General features: G+C 43.4%; 1 protein-coding gene across 2 annotated transcripts in view; it reads right to left on the reverse strand.

The window, feature by feature from the left end:
- The window catches only part of LOC140736658 (guanine nucleotide exchange factor VAV3), a 464,504-nt gene extending 442,688 nt beyond the window's left edge, over positions 1–21,816 (reverse strand). For both annotated transcript variants that reach the window (XM_073062466.1, XM_073062465.1), the window contains exons 1-2: positions 21,558–21,816; positions 18,031–18,147 (exon numbers count right to left, since the gene is read on the reverse strand). In XM_073062466.1, the coding sequence (XP_072918567.1) occupies positions 18,031–18,147; positions 21,558–21,761 (321 nt within the window). In that variant the 5' untranslated portion in view covers positions 21,762–21,816. The remainder of the gene's footprint in view (positions 1–18,030; positions 18,148–21,557) is intronic.
- Positions 21,817–22,806: the final 990 nt, after the last annotated feature.

The following is a 22,806-nucleotide window of genomic DNA, read 5'->3' on the forward strand; positions in this document are numbered from 1 at the left end:
ATCTGGAGCTGAAAACTAGTTTCTGCTGTACCCAGATCTGAACAACATTGTCAATGCACTCCATGTTTTCTGTACAACTACAACCTTTCATCTATATTTTCCTTAGCTGATTACAATATAGAACAGTACAACACAGGTACAGGCCCTTCAGCCCACGATGTTGTGTTGAACAAATTAAATGCTCAATTAAACTAATCCTTTCCACTAACACAATGTTCATATCCCTCCATTCTCTGCACATTCTAATGCCTTCCAATCCAGACAATATCCTGGTGAACCCTTTCTGCACTCTCTCCAAAACCTCCACATCCTTCCAATAATGGATCATCAGAACTGTATACAATACTCCAAATGAGGCCGAACTAGATTTTTATAAATCTGCAACATAACTTCCTGACTTTTGAACTCCTTGTTGAATAAAAGCAAACCAGCTGTACATCTTCTTTACCACCCTATCAACCTGTGTAGCCACTTTCAGGGCAATATGGACTTGGGCGATAAGATCTCTGTTCATCAACACTGTTAAGGAATCTGCCATTGACTTATCCCTTTATATTTGATCTCCAAAGTACAACATTTTGCTGGATTGAACTCCGTATGCCATTTGTCCATCACTATCTACAACTTATCTATACCATTTGACAGTCTTCTACACTATCCAGAATACCATCCATCTTCATATCATCTTACTAACATAGTAACCCACCCATTTAAGTTTACATCCAGTTCCATAGAAGGACTGTGGTGGGCCATTCAGCTATCAAGTCTATGCCAATTTACAGACAGCAATCCCATCCTGGAACCAATAATCATGTAACCAATTTTCCCCACATTCCCATCAACTCCCCCAGAGTTATCCCCCACCACTTGCTGGGAACTATTACTGCACCCAATTAGTGCACTGACCCATCCCGCTACCCTTCCCAACCTGGTCCATTTGCCAATTACCACCACCTGACCTGTCCCTCCTATTCCAATGCCTACCTCACTCCATCATCTCTCCCTTGTTTGGTAAATATTACTCACCAACCTCTATCCCCAAAAATTTCCCCTTCCCATCCCCTATGTGATTCCATCTGCCCTTCATTCCCCACCTCCATGGCTCCTGGTTCCACTTATCACCTTTTGTCTCACCCCTCCCTCTTACTTCTATATACTGGCCATTTTCCCTTGACATCCAGGTTGAGAACTGAATCTCCATAGGTACCTGCTTGACGTGCTGAGTTCCTCCACCAATATTTCACCAGTTTCAGCCTGATCTATTTATTCCCACTACACTTTCTGCCTGATCACCAATTTTCAATCCATGCCAGCCCATCACTCCTGAGACCATTGACTCACTGCTCCTGTGTGGGATCAGAAGCCTTCAGAAAATTCAATGGACCACATCTACTGGTTCCCCATTATCTATTCTACCGTGGCATCCTCAAAGACCTCCAGTAGGAGAGTCATAATCACAGAACAAAGTAGCACTGATACAGGCCATTTGGAATACTTTGGTTTGTGTTGTATTTCTCTATGACTCTAAGTCCATGCCTGTACTGATGAAAACAGATTTTCCTTTCTTTACTCTATGTTTTCCTTTTTTTTTGTTATGCCTTCCTTGATAATAGATCCCACCAATTTCTCAAACTGACATCAGGCTAACTGACTAGAAGTTCCCTGTGTTTTCGCACCCTCCTTTCTTAAGTACTGAGGTCACACTGGCCAGCCTCCAATCCACAGAAACAAATCTGCAGAACTCTGATGGATGTTAACAAGATGTCATCTCTTTCAAAACTATGCTAAGTAGATCTTTGACTCATTAGGAGTTAAATTCCTTCAGTTTCACCCAAATTCTCTCATACTTTTTCCACTAACAGTAATGTTAGAGCATTCTTGTTATCATTTACCTGTGGCCCTCCAGTTTTGAGATACCATCCCATTCACAGCTTCTGCCATTAGATGGGATATCAGAGATAACCCTGGTCAAAGCTGTAGATAGATGTACTGTGGGAAATCTGATTATTTGGCTGTCCTCCTCCTATCTGCATAGTGGCAAGGAGCAAAGCTTCAAAAGTAAAGACACCAAAGAGGTGATCACGGGAGGCAGAGGAGTGGCTATGGATTGCTTCAAGTCAGAAGACTGGACTACGGTCAAGGATTCAGAAGAGGATCTGAACGAATACACCATATTTGTCATGGACTTTGCAAAAATGGTCGCTGATGAGTGTGTCCCTACAAAATCATTCGGAGTCTTCCCCAATCAGAACCATGAGATTCGCAATCTGCTAAGGGTCAGATCAGAGGCATTCAGGTATGATCACCAAGTAAAATATAAGAGATTCAGGTATGATTTCCAGAATAATAAAGACTGATGCTAATCAAGTGACTGGAGGGTTCACCAGTATCTTTAACCTCTCGCCTTGGCAGTCTGAGGTACCAACCTGCCTCAATGACTGTCATCCAGTAGCACTTATATCCACTGTAATGAAGTGTTTTGAGAGGTTGGCGATGAAACGTATCAACTTATGTCTGAGAAGCGACTTCGGGAAATCAAGCTCCAATTTGCACAACAGGTCAACAACAGATACCATTACTCTTCACTCAATCCTGAAACATCTAGACAGCAAAGATGCATACAACAGGATGCTCTTTATCAAATACAATTCAGCATTCAATACCATCATCCCCTCAAAAAAATAATCAATAGGCTTCAAGACCTATGCCTCAACACCTCCTTGTGCAATTGGATCCTCGATGACCTTATTTGCAGACACCAGTCAATTCAGATTGGCAACAACATCTCCTCCACAATCTCCATCAGCACAGATGCACGCCAAGCCTGTATGCTTAGCTCCTACTCTACTCACTTCTATGTCTCTGAGGATAAGCACCCCAATGACATTTTTAAGTTTGCTGAAAACACCACCACTGTCATTAGCTGAATCACAGGTGATGACGAATCAGCATATAAGGAGGGAGATAGAAAATCTGGCTGAGGGATGCCACAACAAAAACCTCCCACTCAATTTCAGCAAGATCAAGGAGATTGACTTCAGGTCCAAGAGCCAGTCCTTACTGGGGGATCAGAGGTGGAGAGGGTCACCATCTTTAAATTCCTCAGTGTTCTCATTTCAGAGGATCTGTCTTGGGTCCAGCACCCAAGTGCTATTATAAAGAAAGCATGACTTTCTTAGAAGACTGTAAAGATTCAGCATGCCATCTAAAACTATGACAAACTTTTACAGATATAAGGTGGCAAGTAGATAGACTGGTTGTATCATGGATTATTATGGAAACACAAATGCTGGTACAGAAAATCCTACAAAAAGTAGTGGATATGGTCAAATCCATCACAAGTAAAGCCTCCCACCATTGAGCACATTACACGGTGTTATCCCAGGAAAGCAGTATCATCAAAAGGGCACCCCACCATCCAGTCCATGCTCTCTTCCTGCTGCTGCCATTAGGAAGAAGGTACAGGAGCCTCAGGACCCACACCACCAGGTTCAGGAACAGTTATTACCCCTCAACCATCAGGTTCTTGAACTGGGGGGCATAATTTCACTCAATTTCACCCATCCCATCACTGAACATCCCATAACCTATAGACTCACTTTCAAGAACTCTTCATCTCATGTTCTCAATTTTATTGCTTATTATTTAATTTATTATTATTATTGTTTTGTATTTATTTTTTCTCAGTTCAAGCTGGCAAAACCTGAGATATGGGCATAGCCAGCATGTTCATTTGTCAATTGCTAGGAACTTTCGAACTATTCTAGTGGTGTTTAGAATTGTGGCTTTTTGAAGAGTTACATAGATGTTACTGTGTAGACTTGATCGTTTAATGCTCTTGTACAGTACCTTTTGGATGACTGTAAATATTACTATTGGGACAATTTATACCTTTTTCATGTTATAAAGTCTTTCAATTTCCTCTTTTAATTCAGTGTATTTCTGGTGTTTTTCACTGATTGATTTCTGTAAGTTCTGTGTGTTTGGAATGGTTATATCTATTACCGTAGATTCCGGACTACAGAGCGCACCTGATTTTTAGCCGCTGGCACTAATTTTAGAAATAAAATCATTTTTTTAAATGTAAAGGCCGCACCGGATTTTAGGCCGCAGGTGTCCCACGTTGTAATATGAGATATTTACACAGAAAGATATTACACGTGAGGATTTTTTTAACTTTTAATTAAATCCATATGGTAACAAAAACAAATACATATTGCAAATGCTTTTTTTCGAACCGTGCCCGTACGCGGCTACTTTTAAATATACGTTGCGTATACTTCTTTACTGAACAACATTCCAATATCTCCTAACGACTGGTAAAAAATATATATACTGCAGCCTACCAGGAAAAGTTATTGATACCTTTAACTTAAAAGCAGAGTTCGCTCGGATCCAAAGCCGCTCGCGTAATGCCGCTCCCCCCCTCCTTTCCGTTTCATCGCAAACGGCATTTAAAAGCAGATTTCGCTCGGATCCAAAGCCGCTCCGCCGCTCGACCCCCTCCTTTCCGTTTCATCGCAAACGGCATTTTCCCACAAGACGCCGCGAAACCGGGTGTGTCGTCATAGCATCCCGCGATGTAGTACAGAAAACAAATATAGTTTAAACTAAGAGGGTAGGTAGCACAATGCTTCGAGTGTTTTCCATGTTGATGAGGGTGAGTACAAATGACTGATTTACAATAATTTAATTGTGAAAGTGCGCTTGATTTATCGTACAATTTCATTGGACCTCTGTGAACTACTCATCAATTTTATTGGTCTACTGTTACGAGGCAAAATGTTTACGAGGCGGCATGAAAAAAACCTTGCATTAGCCGCTCTGGATTATTGGCCGCAAAGTTCAAAGCTGTTCAAAATGTGGGAAAAAAGTAGCGGCTTAAAATCCGGAATCTACGGTAAATAAGTTGTTCTTGCTTGTTTATCCTGTATTATTATATCGGGACAGTTATGGATTGTCCTGTCTGTAATAACAGACCAGTCATAATATAAATTGTGGTATTCTGGTTCTAAAACTGGATCAGGCTTGTATTTATAGCAAGGTGTGATTTCATTTATGAGTTTGTGTTGTAAAGCATGATTCTGATAAATGATGTTTACCTCTCAGTTGTGCCTGTGTAAGTAATCAGATTGTATTAAATTGCTACAGGATCCTGTAATGTGTTGAATTGTTTCTGGTTTTTCTCAGCTTTTTTTACATTTATCATCTTGAATTTGTTGGTCTATTATTAAGTATTTTTGATATCTTTTGTGTGTTAACCACCTGGTTCTGTATTGCCACAAGGAACCCTTCCGTTTCTGAGCCTGGCGTTTGATGCTTCCTTTTTTGATATCTAGTCTACTCAGATCTTGGAAATATCTTCCATGGAGGGTCATATTCTTTCACTGGTTAACCTTTTCTTCAATAATGATGATGTCTTCATTTTTCTGGGTCATGTTCTCATTTCAGTTATATACTTATCAGAATTGCTTATGCTTGCGTGGTGTTGATTCCTGCTTTTGATGATGAGAGCATATCCTTAGAAGTATTATCTGACTGTTGTGTAGATTTGTAATGTCTGTTATTCCTCATCCTCCTTCTGTCCTAGACACATTTGAATGTACATAACGTTTCTTATATTATTATTTATTATCATTATTTCCCTGTAAATTCCACCATCTCCAACATGATCCCATCACCAATCACATCTCTCTCCCCCACCCCGCACTTTCTGCTTTCCACAGGGATTGTTCCCTACGCAACTCCCTTGTCTATTCATCCCCCTACACTGACCTCCTTCCTTGCACTTATCCTTGCAAGTGAAACAAGTGCTACACCTGCCCCTACACCTCCTCCCTCACTAACATTCAGGGCCCCAAACAGTCCTTCCAGGTGAGGTGACACTTCACCCGAGTCTATTGGAATCACTTCATGTATTCAGTGCTCCCGGTGTGACCTCCTGTACATCGGTGAGACCTGACAGGGACTGGGAGACTGCTTCGCTGAGCACCCATGCTCTGGCTGTCAGAAAATGTGGGATCGCCCAGTGGCCATCTATTTTAATTCTACTTCCCAATCCCATTTCAACATCTCAGTCCATCACCTCCTCCACTACCAGGATGAGGCCACACTCAAGTTGGAGGAACAACATAATAAGAAATAGGAGCCGGAGTAGGCCAGCTGGACCATTAAGCCTGGTTCGCCATTCAATAAGATCATGGCTGATCTGACCATAGACTCATCTCCACCTTCTTGCCTTTTCCCTATAACCCTTAATCCCCCTACTACATAAAAATCTATACAACCTTGTCTTATATTCACTGAGGCAGCTCCCACTGCTTCATTGGGCAGAAAATTGCACAAATTCACCACTCTTTGGGAAAAGCAGTTCCTCCTTATCTCCATCCTAAATCTACTCCCCCAAATCTTGAGGCTATGTCCCCTAGTTCTAGTTTCACCTACCAGTGGAAACAACCTTCTTACCTCTATCTTATCTATTCCTTTCATAATTTCTTATGTTGTATAAGATCTCCGCTCATCCTTCTGAATCCCAGCGAGTACAGTCCTAGGCAACTCAATCTCTCCTCACAGTTTAACCACCTCATCACTGTAATCAACCTGGTGAACTTCCTCTGCACTGCCTCCAAGACCAGTATATCTTTCAAGTAAAGAGACACACACAGTACTTCAGATGCGGCCTCACCAGTGGCCTATAAAATTGCAGCATAACCTCCCTGCTCTTAAATTCAATCCCTCTAGCAATGAAGGCCAACAATCTATTCACCTTCTTGATAGCCAGCTGCACCTACAAACCAACCATTTGTAATTCATGCACAAGCACTCCCAAGTCCTTCTGCACAGCAGAATGCTGCAATCTTTTACCATTTAAATAATATGGCTGAAGGATTGAAGCAAGTGCAGGGATTCAAATTTTTAGATCATTGGGACCTCTTCTGAGGGAGGTGTGACCTGTACAAACAGGACAGGTTGCACTTGAATCCGAGGGTGACCAATATCCCGATTGGGAGGTTTGCTAATGCTATTGGGGACAGTTTAAACTAGATTTGCAGGGGGTTGGTAACCAAAGTGATGAGGCAGAGGATGGGGAGGTTGGAGCACAAGTAGAGACAGCTTGTAGGGAGTTTGTGAGGCAGTACAGGCAGATGTTAGAGCAAAGACACACTCAGTCTGATGGGTTGAGATGTCTATTTTAATGCAAGGAGTATCATAAACAAGGTCGATGAACTTGAGCGTGGATCAATACGTGGAAATGTGACTTTGTAGCTATTACAGAGACTTGGATATGGACATTGGTGACCATGGTTTTCCATACTGATCTATCCCTTGTTCTTTGGATGACTTCCATTTCCTCGATGTGTAGCCACTTGGCTAGACTTTTGACGTACATAAGCCGAGGTCTTCCTCTAGGTTTGCTCCCCTCGATCTTTCAGAGAGTATGAGTTTTTCTAGTTCATCTTTCCGCATGATGTGTCCTAGGAATCGGAGTTGTCTTCTCTTATTGTTGATATGAGTGATCTAACTGCTTGGGCTCTTCTGAGAACTTCTTCATTTGATGTGTGTGTAGTGCATGATATTTTTAACATTCTCCTGTAAAACCATAATTCAGCTGCTTCTAATCTCTTTTCCATTGCGGGGGAAATGGTCCAGCATTCACTTCCATAATTTAGATAGAATAAATGCAGCACTGCAATATTCTGTTTGTAGTGCACATGCTCATTTTTCTGTCTGTTAAAATGGTCTTCATTTTCTGGAAAGCTTCTTTCGTCATTGCTATTCTGTATTTGATATCTGTGTCGCACCTGCCATCCCTTGTTATTTGGCTGCCAAGAAATCTGAATTTGTTGATGTTGTTTGATGATTGTATTTCTAATTTTGATTACTCATTGTGGGATGTTTCTCTTTCTGGAGATGACCATGCTTTCTGTCTTCTTGGTGTTGATTGAGAGGCCTCTGCGATTACATTCTGCTGCCACTATACTGAGTAGTTCTTGAAGTTTTGTGTCTGAGTCAGCTGTTAGTATGATCATCAGCATATCTGATGTTATTTATATTATGGCCTCCAATTGTGAGTCCTTTGATACTTCTCAAGATATTTTCACTATACAGGTTAAGTAAGTCAAATGAAAAGACACAGCCTTGCATGACTCCTCTCATGATATTCTCATACTCATTCACTTCTCCTATTCTGATGGATGCTGTCTGGTTCCAGTATAATTTCTTAAGAAACGTATATCTTTCCCATCTATGTCAAGATCTTGAAGCATTTCCAGGAGATCTTGGTGTCTGACAGTGTCAAAAGAACAAGTGACTGCGAATTGCCACTTGGAATGTACAAACGTTACACCAAGCTGGTAAGCTAGAAAACGCAAAATTAGAAATGAAGAGTCTAGAAGTCAGCATCCTAGGCCTAAGTGAAATACGATGGAAAAGCACTGGAGTATTCCAATAAGACGACTACAGGATGATATACTCTGGAGGAGATGAACATGAAAAGGGTGTTGCAATCACCTTAGACAAAGAAACATACAAGAGCCTGCTAGGATATTGGCATATCTCAGACAGAATGATGCTAATCAAATGAAAAGGACAACAGAACAACATCTCTATCACTTAAGTATATGCACCCACAACGGCAAGCTCAGAGGAAGAAATTGATGCCTTCTACTACTCCCTAGACAAAGCACTAGAACAATGCAAATCACAAGAAGTCATCATAGTCATGGGCGACTTCAATGCAAAAGTTGGTGAGGGAAGAGAAAACTATATTGAGGCCAGAGATTGGGAGAAAGAAACGAAAGAGGAGAAAAGCTTATATCATGGTGTAAAACTAACAATCAGATAATCACCAACACTTGGTTTAAACAACATCCAAGAAGGAAATGGACATGGAGAAGCCCAGATGGGACAACAAAAATCAAATTGATTACATAACAATCAATAACAGATTCAAATATTTGATAAGTCAATCCAAAAGCTACCCTGGAGCAGACTGTGGGAGCGACCACATACCAGTCATGTGCAAAATGAAAATAAAGCTGAGAAAATTAAAGAAACCAAAAAGATCAGAGCCACTGGATTATCGACAACTACAAAACAACCCTCATCTGAAAACGGAATACACAATCAAGGTAAAAAACCGTTTTCAATTGCTGCAGGATGAAGGAGGCAAATCTTCCTGGGACATACTGAAGGAATCCATGGTTGAAGCTGCAAAAGAATGTCAGTATATCCTTTCTAAAATAAAGAGCCCAAAACTGCACACAATACTCCAAGTGTGGTCTCACAGGTGCCTTATAGAGCCTCAATATCACATCCCTGCTCTTATATTCTACACCTCTAGAAATGAATGCCAACATTGCATTCGCCGTCTTCACCACCGACTCAATCTGAAGGTTAACCTTTACGGTATTCTGCACAAGGACTCCCAAGACACTTTGCATCTCTCCATTTTGTATTCTCTTCCCATCTAAATAATAGTCTGCCCATTTATTTCTTCCATCAAAGTGCATGACTATACACTTTCCAACATTGTATTTAATTTGCCACTTCTTTGCCCATTCCCCTAAACTATCTAAGTCTCTCTGCAGGCTCTCTGTTTCCTCAGCACTACCCACTCCTCACCCATCTTTGTATCATCGGAAATTTAGGCCAGAAATCCATTAATCCATTAAATCAATGACATACATCATAAACAGCAGTGGTCCCAACACCAATCCCTGTAGAACTCCACTGGTAACCGGCAGCCAGCCAGAATAGGATCCTTTTTTTCCACTCTCTGCTTTCTGCTGATCAGCCAACGCTCCACCCACTCTAGTAACTTCCCTGTAATTCCATGGGCTCTTATCTTGCTGAGCAGCCTCATGTATAGCATCTTGTCAAAGGCCTTCTGAAAATCCAAGTACACCACATCTACTGCATCTCCTCTGTCTACCCTGCTTGTAATTTCCTCAAAAAATTGCAGTAGGTTTGTCAGGCAGTATTTTCCTTTCAGGAAACCACGCTGGCTTTAGCCTATCTTGCACATGCCTCGAGGTACTCCATAATCTCATCCCTAACAATTGATTTCAACAACTTCCCAACCACTCATGTCAGGCTAATAGGTCTATAGTTTTCTTTTTGCTGCCTCCCACCCTTCTTAAATAGCAGAGTAACTTTTGCAATTATCCAGTCATCCAGTACAATGCCAGAATCTATTGATTCCTGAAAGATCATTGTTAATGCCTCCGCAATCTCTCCAGCTACTTCCTTCAGAACACAAGGGTGCATTCTATCAGGACCAGGAGATTTATCTACCCTCAGACCATTAATCTTCCTGAGCACCTTCTCATTCGTAATTTTCACTGCCCATATATCACTTCCCTGACACTCTTGAATGTCTGGTATACTGCAAATGTTTCCCACTGTGAAGACTGATGCAAAATACGCATTCAGTTCTTCTGCTATCTCTGTGTCATTTTCTATTGGTCGACTCTCTCCCTTTATATACTTTAGTATCTTTTTTGATATTAATCACCAGCTTCCTTTCATAATTCATCTTTTCCTGCCTAATGACCTTCTTAATTTCCTTCTGCAAGTTTTTAAAAGTTTCCCAATCCTCTATCTTCCCACTAGCTTTGACTTCCTTGCATGCCCTCTCTTTTGCTTTTACTTTGGCTTTGACTTCACTTGTCTGCCATGATATTGTCCTTCTTCCATTCAAAAATTTCTTCTTATTGGGAATATATCTGTCTTGCACTTCCCTCATTTTTCGCAGAAACTCCAGCTATTGCTTCTCTGCTGCCCTCCCTGCAAATGTCCCTTTCCAGTCAACTTTGGCCAGTTTCCTTCTCATGCCATTGTAATTTCCTTTACTCCACTGAAATACAAACACATTGGATTTTAGTTTCTCCTTCTCAAATTTCAAAGTGAACTCGATCATATTGTGATCACTGTTCCATAACCTGAAGCTCTCTTATCACCTCCGGATCATTGCACAACACCCAATCCAGCACAGCCAATCCCCTAGTGGGCTCAACAACAAGCTTTTCTAAAAAAAAAATCATCCCTTAGACATTCTACAAATTCTCTCCCTTGAGGTCCAATACTGTCCTGGTTTTCCCAATCCACTCTAATGTTAGAATCTCCAACATTTATCATGACAGAGCCCATCCGACATGCCTTTTCTATCTCCTGCTGTAATTTATAATCTACATCCAGGCTGCTGTTTGAAAGCCTGTATACAACTGCCATAAGGGTCCTATTACCCTTCCCATTTCTTTATTCAACCCATAGAGACTCACATCTTCTGATCCTCTGTCAACCCTTTCTAATGATGTAATATTCTTTCTTATACACAGGGCCACACCACCCCCTCTGCCTACTAACCTATCTTTTCGATACACCATACATCCTTGAAGGACATAATTATGCAATCAATTATTTTGTGTTTAATAATTGCAATAAATTTTGACCAATTTGTAAAAATTAGTTTTGACTTTGGCACAAGAGTTTTTTCTGTTAATCAATGTCAAAAAAGCCAAATTAAATCTACTGAATTGAATTGACTTTATTACTTACATCCTTCATATACATGAGGAGTAAAAATCTTTACGTTACGTCTGTCTAAATGTGCAATTTATAGTAATTTATAATATATATTATGTACAACATAACAGTCAATATAACATAGAAATACAGTTGCGTCAGCATGAATTCATCAATCTGATGGCCTGGTGGAAGAAGTTGTCCCATACCCGTTTCCTAGACGGTAGCAGCTGGAACAGTTTGTGGTTGGGGTGACTCAGGTCCCCAATGATCCTTCAGGCCCTTTTTACACACCTGTCTTTGTAAATGTCCTGAATAGTGGGAAGTACACATCTACAGATGCGCTGGGCTGTCTGCACCACTCTCTGCAGAGTCTTGCGATTGAAGGAAGTACATTTCCCATAGCAGGCAGTGATGCAGCCGGTCAGGATGCTCTCAGTTGTGCCCCTATAGTAAGTTCTTAGGATTTGAGGGCCCATACCAAACTTCTTCAACTATCTGAGGTGTAATGCCTTTTTCACCACATGGCCGGTATGTACAGACCACATGAGATCCTCGGTGATGTGGAGGCCAAGGAACTTAAAGCTGTTCACCCTCTCAACCCCAGATCCATCAATGTGAATAGGGGTTAACCTGTCTCCACTGTTTTTGCAACATTGAGGGACAGGGACAGCTTGACACCACTGTGTCAGGGTGATGACTTCTCTGTAGGCTGCTTCATTATTATTTGAGATTAGGCCAATCAGTGTAGTGTTGTTAGCGAATTTAATTAGCAGACTGCAGCTGGGTGGCAACACAGTCATGGGTATACAGAGAGTAAAGGAGGGAGCTTATTACACAGCTCTGTGGGGCACCTGTGTTGAGGGTCAGAGGGGCAGAGGTGCCGGCGATCTGACAGGAAGTCTAGGATCCAGCAACACAAGGCAGGGTGAAGGCCGAGGTCTTGTTGAATCTCTTGTAAAGATTCAATGTTGCAAAGCAATAAAACATGAAAACTTCCAAGGGGGTGAATACTTTTTAGTCAAATCAAATCAAGTAGCTTTTTATTGTCATTTCAACCATAACTGCTGGTACAGTACACAGTAAAAACAAAACAACATTCCTCCAGGACCATGGTGCTACACGAAACAACACAAAACTACACTAGACTACATGAAACAACACAAAACTACATTAGACTTCAGACCTACACGGACTACATAAAGTGCACAAAACAGTGCAAGACAGTACAATAATTAATAAACAAGACAATAGGCACAGTTAAGGGCAAATTACAATATAATAATAAATAGTTTTAGCAGGAATTGAGAAAGAAATGAGCAAAAATTGCAAAGGGAGTGTGTGTGTGTGTGTGTGTGTGTGTGTGTGTGTGTGTGTGTGTGTGTGTGTGTGTGTGTGTGTGTGTGTGTGTGTGTGTGTGTGTGTGTGTGTGTGTGTGTGTATATGTTTGTTTGTTTGTTTGTTTGTTTGTTTAAGTTGGTGTCAAACTAGACTCTAGGAATTAAGGAGTCTAATGGCTTAGCAGAAGAAACTGTTACAATCTGGTCGTGAGAGCCCGAATGCTTCAGTGCCTTTTGCCAGATGGCGGGAGGGAGAAGAGTTTGTATGAGGGGTGTGTGGGGTCCTTCACAATGCTGTTAGCTTTGCGGATGCAGCGTGTGGTGTAAATGAATGTAATGGCAGGAAAAGAGATCCCAATGATCCCTTCAGCTGACCGCATTATCCGCTGCAGGGTCTTACAATCCAAGACGGTGCAATTTCCAACCCAGGCAGTAATACAGCTGCTCAGGATACTCTCGATACATTCTCTGTAGAATGTGGAGAGGATGGGGGGTGGGCAAGGCACTATATATATACTTTGATAATAAATTTATTTTGAACTATCTGTCTCTAAATTAATTGTCCTTTTATTTATTCTAGAGATATTTGTAATCCCTTCTGCATTCTCCTTCCCTTTTACTTTATCATCACTTTTCCAAACTATTCAACCGTTGAACCAACTATTTGGTTTAAAGGCACATTACGATGCATCGCACTGACTGCAATTTTGCCCTATCAACTGCTATGTCTAACCTGCCACATAGATACTGGTCCCCCTCAAGTACAGGTGTAATTGTACAGTTTGTACTTTCCTCAGAAGTGGTCCCAATGATCTAGAAATTTGAACCCCTGCTTCCTGCATCAAATCCTCAGTGACACATTCATCTGCCAAATCATTCATTCTTACCCTCACTGGCACATGGCATAGGCAGCAATCCAGAGATTACTGCCTTTGAGATCCTGCTTTTCAGCTTGCTACCCAACTCCAATATTCTCTCTTCAGAACCTTATTTCTTTTCCCAGCTATGTTGTTCATACCAACATCCGGCTGTACACCCTCCCACTTAAGAATCCTGTGGGCTCAATCCGAGACATCCCTGGCCATGGCACCTTGGAAGGAGTATGCCACCTGGGTCTCCTTCACATCGACAGAATTCCCTGTCTTCTCCCCAGCAGCTGAATCCCCTATTCCCACTACATTCCTCTTCTCCGCAGACTCAGTGCCAGAGAACTTCCTTAGAATGTCTGACTGAGAGGTGATCACATAGAAATGTAGAAAACCATGGAGTATGGACCGCAGAAAGTGCCCACACATCTTCCACCAACCCCGAGTTGGGGAATCAAGGACTAGTAGGCAGACATTTACAGTGAGAGGAGAAAGATTTAAGAGGAACTTGAGGGGAAACTTATGTTTACACAAAAGGTGGTATCTACAGTATGAGGAATCAGCTACCAGATGAAGCGACTGAGAAAAGAATTTTTTTTTTTTAAATGCAATTGGACAGGCACATGAAGAGGATGTGGACTAAATGCAAGTAAATGGGACTAGCCTTGATGGGGTATTTGGTTGGCATAGACTTGCTGGATCGAAAGGCATGCTTCCATACACCAATGGGAACAGATTTAGTGCCTGTGAAAATAGTGAACTTGTTCAGTTTGTTTCTCACTTCTCTCTGAATTAAGAGTCTGTGGGTTTAGATCTCACTCTAGAGACCTCATTAGGAGAAGTTCAGCTTGAACCTTCAGTGTAACAGTGAGGGGTTACTACATTATTACAAGGGGTTCCTAAGGTTGTTATAACCGGGGCTGTAGTGGGGATAACTCCCACTACCTAGTAAATACTCCCAAAGGTGTGCGCCTCAATAGCCTCTGACAACCAAGTCCAGTTTCTGGCCTTCACTTGTGGCTTAGCTACTAAACCTGGTGGAACTATTTCTACTGACAGGAGAAGGGGCAAAAGTGGATTACTGCCACATTAAAACCAGTTGCTTCAAAATATGGGGCTCATCAGCAGTGGTTGGCAGCTCATCCAGGAGAATGAAAACTGATCTTAAACCTCTGCTGCCTTGTGGCTATACCCACTCATGGAGAAGGCTTTGGGAGTAAACCCCGAGGGAAAAATCCGGAGCTGGAGTCTCTAAGGCAGTCCTATGCTGAGTTCAACGCTGACTGGCAACTCCTGCGATGTTGCTGATCCCAAAATGTATAGTCTCTGCCTTTCATTTGGTTTCATCATCAATGTGGAGAGGAGGGACTTGCTACATGGGCAACAGCTTGTTCTCCATATTGTACTGCCCTGGCTTGCGTATCTAGACAGCTAGGACACAGCATCCATGGTTGGCCCTGACCGATGGAGGCCTACTACAGGGGATACATTTCATAAGATATCACACTGAGGACCATGTCTCTGCAGTTTTAACAATGGGGTACTAGTGTTCATTTTTCAGTTACTTCAGCCCACTGAGTCTGTGCTAACCAACAAACACAAGTTACCATAATCTTACACTGATCTGACTTCATTCCCATCAACTCGCCCGAGGTTCCACCCCTCACCCACACACTGGGGACACTTTACAGTGGACAATTAACCCACTGAATCATGTCTTTGGAATCTGGGAGGGAAACAGAGCATCCCAGCAAAACAAGTGGTCACAGGGGGAACGTGCAAACTCTATACAGGCAGCGCTGGAGGTCAGAGTAAAACTTGATTCATGGAGTTGTGAGATAGCAGGAGAATCAACTCATCCACTTGTGCCACTGTGGGAGATTGACCTGTGCCTCAAGCTACTTTACACAATATTCCAACTGCATAGAGACCACATGGGATCCAGGGGAAACAGCCAACTGGGTGCAAAGTTAGCTTGGTAGAGGAAGGCAGAGGGAAGTAGTTCAAAGGTTTAAAGTGTACAACTCTGAAATAATTCTTCTCCAGATGGCGGGTTGTTTTCTGACTGAAGGACTGTGACTAGTGGTGTGCAGCAAGGATTAGTACTGGGTTCTCTGTCACTAGACACTTACAGTATGTTAATGGTTTGGATGAAAATATTGGTTAGTGACTCCACATAACACCAAAACTAGTTGTGTAGTAGACAGTGAGGACTGTTAGCTAAATTTGAGAGATAATTTAGACCAGGGGTTCCCTACATGCGGTCAGTTAATGGTAGGGGTCCATGGCATAAAAAAGGTTGGGAACTCCACAGATACCAGCTGACCTGCAAAGTGTTTCCAGTATCTGCTGAATATTTACAGCAGTGTCTGTGGAAGCAGGGAGTGACAACTGGTGAAGAAAGAGGAACAGAGTCATTCATGCAGCTTCTTTCACAACTGGAGGAAATGTATGCTGGAGTTCCCCCAGAGGAGTTCCTGGGACTTTGCCTTTCCATTTGCCAATGACTTGGGTGCTATGACCTGAATATTCAAATCTCCAACTCTTGGAGTGCTTGTTAACTGTAAAAAGTACAGTAATGGAGCAAAAGACAGACTGGCAGACAGGAGAAAAGAGGTACAGACAGGCAAGGAGACAGGACCAAGGAGATATAGACAAACTAGCAGACAGGACCAAGGAGATATAGGCAAGCTTGGAGACAGGACCAAGGAGATATAGACAGGTTTGGAGACAGGATAAAGGAGATACAAACAGACTAGAAGACAGGCAGAGAAGTAGCAGATGAAGTTTAATGCTGAGAAGCATGAAGCATTAAGTAATGAGAAGTAGAGGGTACCATTCTAAAAAGGGGAAAGAAGTCACAGGCGGCAGTGTAGTGGAGCAGGTAAAGCCACTACCTTTCAGCTCAGAGATCCAGGTTCAGTACCGACCTCTGCTACTGTCTGTGTGAAGTTCACACGTTCTCCCTACAATTGCATAATTATCCCCCCGGTGCTCCTGCTCCCTCCCACATCCCAAAGGCTGTGGATTTGTAAGTTAATTATCCTAGTGAAAATGAGGGGTACAATCTGGGAAAGTTGGAAAATAAAAATGATGGGGTAGAAACCAGGTTGTTCATAGTCCACATGGACTCAGTGGCTCAGGGGCCACTTTCTGTGCTGTATGACTCGATATGGTTGAGAAAGTGGTTAAAAATGTACTTTGGGATTGTGGGCTCTATGCATAGAGGCAGAATAGCAATTGAGAATAACTTGAATGGGACATGTTGGTCAGTATGGACCAGAAGGACCTGTTTCTCTGCTGTTTGACTATGATAACCAGATCAAGGAAGTCATGATGTAAAATGTTTTAGCCATATCAGGGGGTTTGTGTCTAGAGACCATAAGACATAGAAGCAGAATTAGGCCATTTGGCCCATCAAGTTTGCCCTACCATTTCATCATGACTGATCCATCTTCCCTCTCAGCCCCAATCTCTTGCCTTTCACCCCATATCCTTCATGCCTGACTAATCAAGAATCCATCAATTTCTGTTTAAATATACATACTGACTAGGCCTCCACAGCTGCCTGTGGCAGAGAACTCCACAGATTCACTTCTCTCTGGCTAAAGAATTTCCTCCTGATCTCTATCTTAAAGGACTCCCGCCTATTCTGAGGCTGTGTCCTCCGATCTTAGACTCTTCCACTATAGAAAATATCCTCTCTACATCCATTCTGTCAAGGTCTGTCACCACTGGATAGGTTTCAATGAGGTCACCCCTCATTCTTCTGAATTATAATGAATACTGGCCAGAGCCATCAAACACTCTTCATACAACAAGCCATTTAATCCTGGAATCATTTTCGGAAACCTCCTTTGAACCCTCTCCAGTTTCAGCACATCCTTTCTAAGATAACAGGCCCAAAACTGCTCACAATGCTCCAAGAGAGGCCTCACCAGTGCCTTACAAAGTTTCAACATCACATCCTTATGGACACCACACTTTAGTAAAGATGTGAAGACTTTGGAAATGGTTCCTAATGAGACTTTGATTTCATGGACAGACTAGAGAGGTGGGCAGGGAAGAGGAAGTGTGGCAGTTCAGCAATTTTTACATTGAATAGTGGGGAAGACTTGATGGGCCAAATGCACTACACCTGTTCGCTTGTGTACCTACGACCTTGAATAATTCCTTGATACAACTGCCATTTTCCAAATCAGCATTCTAAAGCCTTTTGTCTGTCATTAAGTTTGGTACCATGCAATATCCCAACCATGAGATAAGGCTTTCTGATTGGATTAAAGACATCTCCCTACCTTTGCAAAGTCACGGACATCAAAAAGATCGAAAGCATCAAACAGATCGTTCCTTCGCATGCCAAATGTATCGCAGCAGGTAGATAGGAAGGTCCGAATATTCTTCAGACACAGGAACTGAAGGGGAAAGGTTAACACATTAATTGTGACAGTGCAGGAAATTCCAGACAACTGGACAAACATCTGCAGTCTCCTCACCCAAAGTAAAACAATTACCTCAAAGAAATGAATTGAGACCATTCCTTAGACAAAGTTTAACAGAGCACTACAATATGGTAATAGGCCTGTCTCCTTGCCAACCATCAATAACCCATTTACACTCATCCCATTTCATTCTCCCCACATTCTCATCAACTCCCCCCCCCCTTTTCTACCCCTAACCCACATATTGGGGGTAATCTACAGCAGCTATTTAACCTACAGACCAACACATCTTCAGAAGAATCAGTTGTGCAAGTTGGGGCTGTTAGCTTTGTTGTTCCTTTGAGGTTAAAAAGAATTGAATTTGATGTGCCCAGAGAAAGTAAACATGAAGGATCTGTTTCCCTCGGCAGAGGCTTCTTGCTTTAGTGTCCAACAATAATCAGCCAGCATTGATGGATTGCTGTCGCTCTGATACCGTTTCTCCATGACTGCAATGTCCTGGTGAAACTTTTCAGCATGCTCGTCACTGACAGCATCAACATTTGCAGGGAAGAGGTCAAAATGAAAATGCAACAAATGAATCTTTAGTGACATGTGCACTTCATGGTTTTGTATGCTTGAAGTATGCTGTCAACCAGCTGCACATAGTTTGGTGCTCTGTAGTTGCCAAGAAAATTTTCAACAACATCCTGGCAAGTCTTCCATGCAATCTTCAACAGTCCCACTAGAAGTTCTTCAAATTGTCTTGTCATTGATGACCTGTTTGATTTGTGGACCAACAAAAAATGCCTTCCTTGATCCTGACATCAGTTATTCTGGGAAACATCTGTCTCAAATATCTAAACATAGCCCAGCTATAGACCAGTTGGCCTGACCTCAGTGGTTGAGATGTTGAAGTCAATTGTTAAGGATGAGGTTATGGAGTACTTGGTGACACAGGACAAGATAGGACAAAGTTAGAATGGTTTCCTTAAAGGAAAATCCTGCCTGATGAACCTGTTGAAATTCTTTGAGGAGATTACACATAGGATAGAAAAAGGGGATGCAGTGGATGTTGTATATTTGCATTTGTATAAACTTGGATGTCGCATATCCCGCTTTTTCTGGTGGACGGAGTGTGGGTGCTTGGTGAAGCAGTTTCCCAATCTATGTCGGGTCTCGCACTCTTTTCCACAGATGCAGCACAGGTCTCATAGCTGAAGGTAGATTAGGCTGTTCAATGGATTTCTTGTTTTTAGCAGAGAAACCAAACACATTGGTCAGACAGAAGTAGCAGTCTGTCACATGATTCTTCCGCTCTCGCCATATCATCAGGATAGCGAACGGCATAGACTTCCAAATACCTCTGAGTCAAGCTCTGGGATCAACAGCACATGTTGTGCAATAAATGTGAAGATCCCAGGCTTTGTCTTGGTTACCAAATTTACACCCAAAGTAGAGCTAATAGGCTTTCTTAATAAGAGAAGTCTTGCTCCTTCTTTGAGATTTAAGGGAGCGCACATCACAACCCACTAACCAAGGAAGCTTATTGATGGAACACAGCTCCATCTAAATGTGGGGGGTTGTAGCTTATTCTGTCAAAATAAGAAATGCGGGGGGTTGCTTTGGCACAATTGGTTAGTTTAGAAACTGCAACTGTTTTTTTCCCCCCATTGGTTAGCTGCCTGGTGTCCAGTTTTAACTAATCCGGGTATAAAATCACATGTGGAATGGGCTTGTTCTCCTGATGAAGGGTTTCGGCCCGAAACGTCGTCACTACCTCCTCCCATAGATGCTGTCTGGCCTGCTGAGTTCTGCCAGCATTTTGTGTTTTTATTTATTTCCAGCATCTGCAGATTCACTCATGTTGTTCTCTCTTTCTTTGTTTAAGGCAAGCAGTGCACATAACCATTAGACTGATATGCTCTGTATGTGCTTTTAACTGAATATGTTTGTTGAATATTCAGCTTTGTAGTTTCTGTAGCTTGGGGAACATAAATGTTTAGCTGTTTTTATATTGTCTGTAAATAAATGATTAATATACTTACTCACAGTCGGTATTTTCTGTCTCACTTACCAAATCCTCAAACGTTACACTAAAGGAGCACCCCACCATCTGAGGGAGCATTCTGAGGGAATACTGCACCATCCAAGGGAATACTACATCAACTGAGGGAGCAGCCCACCATCTGAGGGAGCGTACTGATTATTTTTTACAAAAATACATTTATTGCAACTTCTTCATTCTTTAACAACAGCACGAGGCACAATAACAGTGACTAACACAGACTAAATTAAAACGTTTCTATCCTGATCTAGGATAACATTTACCCCATGCAGTGCCTTACAGTCCCTGAGCACCTCCATGACACCAGTGACTGTGTGTTCTATCTCCAGATGACCGTTACCTACAGGTATACCCCTTGAGCATTGCATGCAGTCAGCTCAAGCGGAACCCCCCACTGCCTGCCTGCCTGCAGAACCCACAGACAGCTATTGTGGCCTGCCTAGGAACAACCTTACTAAGACATCCTCTTTTCTCTTCCCTCCCCCCATATCAGCTGATCAAATTTGAAGAGGGTAAGGGAATGCCCCACCATCTGAGGTAGCTGAAGGAGCACACCACCATTACACTCAGGGACTTGGGTATATATTTTCATGACTGTGAGTTTTTTTGCTATTCTATGTATATGTGCTATGTGTTGTGTGTGACTGTTGATACTGTGCTTTGCACCTTGGCCCTGGAGGAACACTGCTTTGGCCACCGTTGAATGACAACTAAACTTGAACTTAAAGAAACGCTGCACTGTCCAAGGGGACCTGCTGAGACGGCACACCATGGTTCAAAGGAGCAGCCATCATCTGAGGGGGCACTCTACCCTCTAAGGGAACATGTTGACAGAGTGCCCCATTGCCTGTGGGAGCACTCCATTGAGCACTCCACTGAAGGAGCACCCTCCCATCCGAGGGAGCATACCACAATTTGAGGGAATGTGCGGAGGGAGCGAACCACCATGGGACGGGCAGCGTTAAAAGTGATAAAGTTACACAGCTTGGAATCAGGCCCTTCGACCCTACTTATCCACTCTGACAAAGATGCCTAACTGAGCTTGTCCCTTGCCCCATATCCCTCTAAACCTTTTCTATCCACGGAATGTCTTTTGTTAATATACCTGCCTCAACCACTTCCTCTGGCAGCTCGTTCCCTATACCCACCACTCTCTGTGTGAAAATCAGGACCTGAGGTCCCCTTTTAAGACTTTCCCCTCTAGCTTTAAACCTGTGACCTCTGATCTTAGACTCCTGTACTTCTGTATCTACATGCAGGGGGAGCGCCCTGTATTATTGGGAAGGGTCCACGCAAAGAATGCGCCCTGTGTCATGGGAAAGGTTTGGCTCCTTACCTGAGACATGTGCGGCCGCTGGCTGATGTGCTTGGTGCTGATGCAGCCGGGCCTTAGCACCCCGAGCAGCCGGCACAACAGCACTCCGTCCCGCAGACTCTGCGCTAACTCGAACAACCGCGCCTCAGGGCCATTCAGCCGGTGTCCGGGGGGCAAAACCCCACAGGCCGCCAGCCAGAGCGTACACTGCCGCCAAAGCTCCATCCCGCCGCCAGAGCTAGTCTCCTGCTCCCCACTCAGCCTCTCCCCATCCACCGCTGCCGGCCCTTCTCTCCCCCTCCCTCCTTTCTCTCCCCTCCCTCCTTTCTCTCCCCTCCTTACCCCCGCCTTTCTCTCCTCCCCTCCCTCCTTTCTCTCCTTTCCCCACTCCTCCTCCTCCTCCTCCTCCTCCTCCTCCTCCTCCTCTCTCTCCCCCTCCTCTCTCTCCCCTGCCTCTTTTTCTCTCCCTTTCCTCAGCCCTCCCTCACCAGCCGTTCCTCCTTTACTCCTCTTTCCTTACGCCTCTCCTTTCTCGGTCTTTCACTCTATTCCCTTTCCTCACACTTTGCCTCCCTCACCCCACTCTCTCTCCCCCCCGCCCCTCTTTCTCTTCACTCAGCCGGACCGCCGCTTTATTTTCAGAGCCGGAACCCTTTTTCCGTCCGCTACTTTGGCCTCTCCAGAGCGCGCCCGAGACGAAAGCGCGCACCGACCAGAACGCGCGCTAAGGGGAGGACCTCGAGGTCGCGTGGACGCGGACAACAGGAGGCGGCGCCGCTCGGCCCGTCCTAAGCAATGCGGCCCCCTCCGCTGTCCTCACGGGATTAACCCTTTGCCCTGTGGCCTGGTGACCCTGCGGCTGCTTCACGGGCCGAGAGACCGGGGTTGGTGCCAAGCTCCGGCGCTCTCTCCTTGCCAGCGCCTGGATTTTGCGCGGGTGTCTACATTTCTTCCCAAATCCCGAAGGGTAACTAGTGACTGAATTGCCCTCATCTGTAAGTGGGCGGCAGACTCAGAGTAAAACCTTGAGAATCAGGCCCTTTGGCCCATACATTCCAGTGTGTAATGCTAGTCCAGACTATTATTTTACGTCCTTGGAGCGACGGAGGATGAGAGGTGACCTGATAGAGGTGTATAAAATGATGAGAGGCATTGATCGTGTGGATAGTCGGAGGCTTTTTCCCAGGGCTGAAATGGTTGCCACAAGACGACATAGGTTTAAGGTGCTGGGGAGTAGGTACAGAGGAGATGTCAGGGGTAAGTTTTTTAC

This window comes from Hemitrygon akajei, chromosome 12, assembly GCF_048418815.1.
Source record: "Hemitrygon akajei chromosome 12, sHemAka1.3, whole genome shotgun sequence".
Taxonomy (NCBI): Eukaryota; Metazoa; Chordata; class Chondrichthyes; order Myliobatiformes; family Dasyatidae; genus Hemitrygon; species Hemitrygon akajei.